Genomic DNA, 7,240 nt, shown 5'->3' with positions numbered 1-7,240 from the left:
AAGAATTATTTAAAATTTAGGATGGATATAATGCACAGTGATAATCACAACATTTTTATATTGCAGACATCACTACTGAAAAGAATGACTAACTCAAGTAAAGTCTCTATCAACTCTGAGAAGAAAATTCATCAGCAAAGATAATGACTTCTTTCAAATTTGTAGCTTAAGTTATCAATGCTTAAAACTGTAAACAACTTAGTGGAGATGTATAAATTTTGTGACCCCTATTTAAAAATCTAAAATGTTAACAAATTGTATTAAAATAGTTATTTTAAAAAATAATTTAAGCAAGTGGAGCCTAATCAGGCTGAATTTCTCAGGAAGCGTTTTGGCCCTAAGGAGACTTCAGAGAAGTCAGGTTTGAAGACTGTGAGGGGTTACTCATGAAGATTGTTCTAGAGGAGGCCAGGATTTGTCTCTTTCTTTAGCTCCCCTCAGGGTTAGTAATTTTGAAATATTATTTTAAATATTATGAAAATTATTTATTTTAAATATATCATTCTCCACCCTCAACCTGGAGGAAGGGAACTGAGTGAGTTTGAGCAAGTCCGAGGTTTCCCAGGAGGGGGCAGCATCGTACAGAGCTTAAAACAAGCAAAGGGCCTCCCCCTCCTTTGAGGTTAAAAGAGCAGAGAAAAACAAAGCACCTCAGGGGGCAGCTTCCCGCAGGAAGTTAGAACCTGAAATCAAGACATTTTCAGAGAAAACTTTGAGCACTTAAAATAAGTTTTAAACTTTAAGTTTATAGGCGAAATAGGTGACAGATAAATGTGATAGTTGTGATGACCATTTTCTGAAGTTAGAATCTGCAAAAGTCTTGGACATTTATGAATATGACTGGATAACAAATTTTTAGTTGATGTTGTTCTGGAAAATTCAAGACTTCCTGGACTTCAAAACAAAAGACTGAGACGTGGGGCTCTAGTTCACTACCCCTCAACCTCAGGTCCCCTTCAAGAAAGGTGCTGAGAGACAACAGCTAGTGGAGAAATTCTTGGTTCAGATGGACACAGATATCTCGAGGTGAAGAAAACATTCTGAGAGGAAAGACCCAAAGGAGATGTTTTGTGAGACAAAAGGCAAAGTGACGGAGAATGGCTGACTGAGCCAGAATGAAGTGAATACAGAGCCAAAGAAAGGGCTCCCATTTTGGCAGAAGCAAGAACAGAAAAAGTCTTAAAAGATTCAAAGAGTCAGAAAGGGGCTGAAGAATAGGATTGCGAGGGGCTGTTGTTTTCCTTTATATTCTTCTGTCTTTTCAAAGTTCTGCACTTGGTACTTCTGAAGTAAAGGGAAACCCTCCCTTGTTATTTTGTTAACATGTCAAGGATAGAAGTCTGGTACCTTCTGTTCTTGGCGGCCAGTCTTGTGTCTCGCTCCTTGAATCTCCTTCACTAACCGGTGTGGAATAATCACAGTCATCCTCTTGGTCAAACTCCTAAAATATCATAAAACAGAGTTTAATTGGTCAATGTACTACTTGTAGGCTAAAGTTTCACACTGTGAATTCCTTTTAAATTAGAGAAAGTGTCTAGGACTTGAACAATGGGAAAGTATCTGCTGTAGGGAACCCTGATGGTATAGTGATGGTTAAAATACACTATCCCCATCCTACCCCCCCCCCCTACTAACAGTGTTTAGCAGTTGGAACCAACAGGCTGCTACACAAGGCAAAGGCATGGCAGTCCAGAGATTCCGGCCTTGGCACCTGGTGGGGAGGACTCCTCTGTCCTATAGAGTGGCTCTGTGTCACTTGTGATAATGGTAATCAACTCAACAACAATGGATTTTCAAGTCTTTGGTTTCATCTTGGTCTTTGCTGTTTTCCCCTGCAGCACCATGCTCAGGCAGATGTGAATGTGATTAATTGCATAAGCCAACGCTGTTTACTAAGTTGTGAGCATTTTCTTCTTAAACTAGATACAGTTTCCTTGTAATGCAATTATTTTCTCCTAGTTTGAAGTTTAAAATGTTAATGATGTGTAATTTATCATGTTTTTTAATGGCTTGTGCTTTTGGTATCATACCTAAGAAGTGTTTGCTTACAAGTTATGAAAATATTTTCCTATGATTTATTAAAAAGCTTTGAGTTTTGCTTTAAAAAAATTGCATAAGGGGAATCAATATTTTATACTTTATCATGTCGGCATCCAGGCTGCTAAGTTACCACAAATTCCATCAGGGTGGGTGACTGGAAAGAATCCTTTTGCTACAGTCACTGTGAACAACCCCAAAGGAATGCACTATTTTTCCCATGTTGCCTCCCAAGGGCATCATTTGTAAATGATGAGGGTGGAAATCTCTGCCCTTTGTGGAAGCTGCAGATATAACTCTGGACTCAAAGGAGGCAGCAAAGCTGATTAAAGCTTCTCTATGATGGTTTCCTGACCTAACCATGGTGCTCAGCCTCTCAAAACTCCCCCTATGCTCTAGAAAACAACCACTGTGCAAAAACACAAGGTTGCAAATGAACCTGGCTTATACAAAGTATTGTGAGCTCCCCAAAGAAGTGCTTTCTTATAAGAGTTTGTTGTTATTCTTTTGTTCATTTAATTCTGAAATTCTAGTAAGATTCAAGAAGTAGGTAAAGCAATGCCATTGCAATCTAGATAATGCAATTAGCCCCCTGCTGTCTCTGTGGATGAACCTCCTATTTGAGGGGATATCAGTAAAAGGGACCCTGGTGGCACAGTGGTCAAAGCTCAGCTACTAACCAAAAAGTCAGTGCTTTGAACTCATGACAGGCTTACCCTCTGGGGCCACTTCTGCACTGTCCTGGTAGGCTGCTATGAGTCACAATGGACTAGACAGTATTAGGTTTGGTTTATTGTGTTGGTATTGATTTTTTTTAAATAAACCGTCTTTGCTCTAAATGTAGATGCCTGTAATCTGACAGTTCAGCCAGCCAGCCTGTCTTAGTCACAAAGGATCTGATGTTCCATTTGTTAACTCCCCAAAGAGCCTGGAAAGGGCTTCTTTGTTCATTTAAGTTGTCATAAAATACTGCCATATTAGACAGTCAATCATACAGACTTCACTGTCACATGTTTATGCAGCACTTCATACTTTTCCAAAGGCGAGGTGCCTAACAAAAGCTATCCTGGCAAGTAATTGGAGATGGAATAACTGGGCTGTTTCATCCTTCTAAATTATTAGTTTTACTATTTAACCTTCTAAGAACATAAAAAATTTTATCACGACCAAGTAAATTCCTTTTCTCTCATCTAGAGTTAACTCTTTCTAGAAGGTATAGAAATAGAGAAAAGAATTATTTGAAAAAGTGGGAGAAAAAAGTCACCCACAATCTCTCAGCTAAAAAGCAAACAATGTCAATAAACAAATTCCATTTCCTTTCCTTTTTTCTAAGTAATCAAGATTTTTATTTGTTAAACATCTGGCTCTTTAAACAACATATATAGATAAGTGATTATGTAAATCTAATCTACTACTTAAATTTCATTTGGCATTTAAAATGTCTTTCCTTGCCTCCAAAGAAAAATATGGTTTCATCCTCTTTGGGGCAGACTAGTTTGTTCTCTCAGCAGTTGGTGGTATGTTCAATATTATACTCCAGGACCATAGCTCAAAGGCATAGAAAAAGTTTTGTCATCCTTAATCATTGCTTAGCTCTCAGATGCATAGCAAGCAATTGAGAAGACCATGGCCTGGATCAGATGCACCATAGTCTTTAGACTGATATAATTCTCTTTAGCATTCTGGAGGGGCCCTTGACGAGCAGGCCAATGCAACTAATCTTTTGATTTCCTGACTACTGGTGTCAAGGGTGTTGATTATAGATCTGAACAAGATGAAATAATTAAGAACTTCAATCTTTTCTCCATCTATCATGATGCTACCTATTGGTTCATTGGTGAAAATGTTTGTTTTCTTGATGTTGAGATGTAATCCATATAGTTAAGGCTGCAGTCCTTGATCTTCTGCAGCAAGCACTTCAAGTCCTCCTCAGTTTCAGTGAGCAAGACCGTATTATCTGCATAATGCAATTCGTTGATGCGTCTTCCTCCAATCCTGATATCACATTCTTTTTCATAAGGTCCAGGCTCCTATCATCATATAGATTGACAAGATATGGAGAAAGGACATATCCATGATGCACAGCTTTCCTGACTTTTGAACCATGCATTGTTCCTTTGCTCTGTTCAGACAACAGTTTCTTGATCTAGGTGTATGTTTCACGTGAGCACAATCAAGCCTTCTGGGATTACCATTTTTCTTGATGTTAGCCACAAGTTGTGATCTAGACAGTCAAATGCCTTTGCCAACATAACAACAGTTTGCACTTTAGTTCTCTATAATTAATGTCTAGTCTATTTGTAACCTTTGGCATTATTTTTCACTGGTTTATCAAATCCATCTATGTTTGAGACTTACTCTTCTTACTTTCTGCTTCATTGACTACTGCTATTGTTGTGAGTTCTTCTCTTTCACCAACCTTCCTAACCGTATTTCCTAACATGAAGCCCCTTCTCAAGGGACAGCTCCTTCTAGCAAAATGCCCAAAGTGTGTGAGATGAAGTTTCACCAGCCTTTCCTCTAAGGAGCATTCTGGCTGCACCTTCTCCAAGTCACATCTGTTTTTTTGTTTGTTTGGCAGTCCGTGGAATATTCAGCACTCTTCTCCAAACAAGACAGATTGGCACAGTGAAGGCAGCAATGCGCTCAATGTGTGTGAGAGATGATGGGAGGATGGCACAGGACAGGACAAAGTTCAGAATTGTTGCTTATAGGATCACTAAGAGTTGCACTCGTTTCAGCAGCACATACATCTTGGTTGTGAGCTGCTGTCATGTTGGCTCTGACTCATGAAAATCTCATGCACAATAGTACAAATGTTTTCTGGTCCTGTGCCATCTTCACCATTGGCATGTGTGCGTTCATTGCTCAAGCTCAGCTTTCAGCCGCATACCAGACAATAAATAGCGTGTTGTGGTCCACAGGTTCACTGGCTGGTTTCCAGGCCTTCCTTCCAAGTCTGGAAGCTTCACTGAAACCTGTCCACCATGCATGGTGTTTGAAATACTAATAATTTCCAGTGTCAAAACAACACATCAGTCATTACAGTGAGACAAACTGACCAACAGGAGCCATAATTTCACTTCTCCTCTTTGCAGCACCTAAAGTCATATTTCTTATTTGTCAACCTGAAAGAAAAGTTTGAGCTTTTTCTGTTAATAGAATCTTCTTTTCTTTTGTTTTTTATTTTATACTAGTCTCAAAGTAGCTGTTTTCCCCGCACTCATTTTGGTTGTGATGCTGTCATTATCCTGTTTATTCCAAAGCAAATATTTTGCTAGGCACTTGTAGATATCACATATCTTTTTTGGGGTGTTTTGAGTACAAAACTTAGGACTTAGTTTTGAGTACCTTTCCTCTTCATTTCCCTCATTGTTATTGATTCTTTGTGGTTCTTATCAATATTTTTTTGTTTCAAACTTTTCATGGTGGCAATGTAACAGAGTATTTAAGAGCTCTGGAACCAAATCTTAGTATCTGGGCAAGAATCTGGACTTTGATTATATAACCTTGAATGTTGTTGTTGCTGTGTGCCATGGATTTGGAACTGACCCACAGCTGACCCTCTGGTGGGTTTTCAGAGGCCAATAATCACATGGGAGAAGATTGTCCATCCTTCTCCCGCGGAGCACTGGTAGATGTGAATCACGTGCCTTTGAGATTGTGGTGCAGCTTCTTGCCACAAAGCTACCAGTGTTCCCTAACCTTGAATAAAGGATTTAAAAATTTCTGGGCCGCTTATATAAAATTGAGAATAGTTTCTAGTGTTAGAATTTTTATGATGATTGAATTAATTAGTTAATATATGTAAGTTGCAGAAAACAATGCCTGACACTGTTGATGTAAAAACTAACCATCATTATAGCTTTTATACATAGGTGTGCCCCCACTTCACTGTTGTCTAACTTTTCCTAAAAAGCCAATTAATAAAAGAGCTAAACAACTGAGTTGATGACAGTCTGTTACTCAAGAAAAAAAACTTAACATGAAAAGTCATACAACTGTGCATTTTACATTTCTAAAGGAGGGCTGCAATATTGCAAGGTTCAGCATAAAGACTAAATATTGAATCATTACAATTAATAGGTACTACAAAAATACAGTTTGAAGTCTCATGGAATGTTTTAGATTAAAAATCAAATCAAGGAAATACATGTACTAAGAGGAGAAAAAAATCAAATGGTCCACAGGTATATGAAACAATTTCCAGATTTTTTTTTATTAATTAAAAAATGCACATTCAAACCCCAATGAGATGACCAATTGCAACTATTATATCAGCAGAAATGAAAAGTGATGGTAATCAATGAAGGAGAAGCTGGGATGAAAAGGCAGTGTGTGTAAAGAAATTTTAAAATGTCTACATTACTGTAACTAAAAAGACAGGAACATACAAAATGAAGACATTTTATAAATTACACAAATTTAAAATGCCTATATTCTTGCCATTACAAAGACAATAAAGAAAGAAAAGGTCAAAATGAATGTCAGAACTGACTCTGAAATTGCACTAGAACACAGAGAAACCAAAACAAAGGTGTCTACATGATTCAGAACTAATCTGGCAACAAGAGGTCCTTTGTTTCTAGATCTATTCAACTTTAAGAGATACTGCCAACAACTTCCCAAAATTACTATAACAAATCATTTATACTTAAAAAAGTATGATTTTGTTAAATCTTATGAATTTTTTCTATTTACAACTTGACTTTAGCCATTCTCTTGGGTGTGCAGTGTTAGCTGATTGTGATTCTAATTTGTTTACCTAATGATATTGTTAGGTGCTGTCAAGTCAACTCCAACTCCCAGCAACCCTATGAACAACAGTTCAGAATCCTTCTTCATCCTCCCAATATCTGACAGGCTTGAGACTATTGTCACTGTGACAATCCACCTTGTTGAAGGTCTTCCTCTCTTGCTCTGACCCCCTACCTTTCCCAGAATGCTGTGTTTTAACAAAGTCGGACCCTCCTGACAACAAGCTCAAAGAGTGTGAGAAGTCTCAACATCTTTGCCTCTAAGGAACAACCTTAGACTTCATCCAAGACAAACTCGTCTGTTCTTTCGTAGTCCATGGATCATTCAGTACTCTTCTCCAACATCACAGTGCATGGCATCAATTCTTTTTCTAACATTGTTCACTTATCAGATGCATGAGAAGCAATTAATATACCATGACACACTTTAGTCCTTCTCCTTCTCC

General features: G+C 38.0%; 1 protein-coding gene across 5 annotated transcripts in view; it reads right to left on the bottom strand.

The window, feature by feature from the left end:
• The window catches only part of MAP3K19 (mitogen-activated protein kinase kinase kinase 19), a 68,277-nt gene that overhangs the window by 40,565 nt on the left and 20,472 nt on the right, over positions 1–7,240 (bottom strand). For all 5 annotated transcript variants that reach the window (XM_006880738.1, XM_006880740.1, XM_006880741.1 and 2 more), the window contains exon 3: positions 1,348–1,441. In XM_006880738.1, the coding sequence (XP_006880800.1) occupies positions 1,348–1,441 (94 nt within the window). The remainder of the gene's footprint in view (positions 1–1,347; positions 1,442–7,240) is intronic.

The sequence above is a fragment of the Elephantulus edwardii genome, unplaced genomic scaffold, assembly GCF_000299155.1.
Source record: "Elephantulus edwardii isolate Elephantulus edwardi_28Jun2011 unplaced genomic scaffold, EleEdw1.0 scaffold00010, whole genome shotgun sequence".
In the NCBI taxonomy this organism is placed as follows: domain Eukaryota; kingdom Metazoa; phylum Chordata; class Mammalia; order Macroscelidea; family Macroscelididae; genus Elephantulus; species Elephantulus edwardii.
This window is presented reverse-complemented; position numbering and strand designations above follow the sequence as displayed.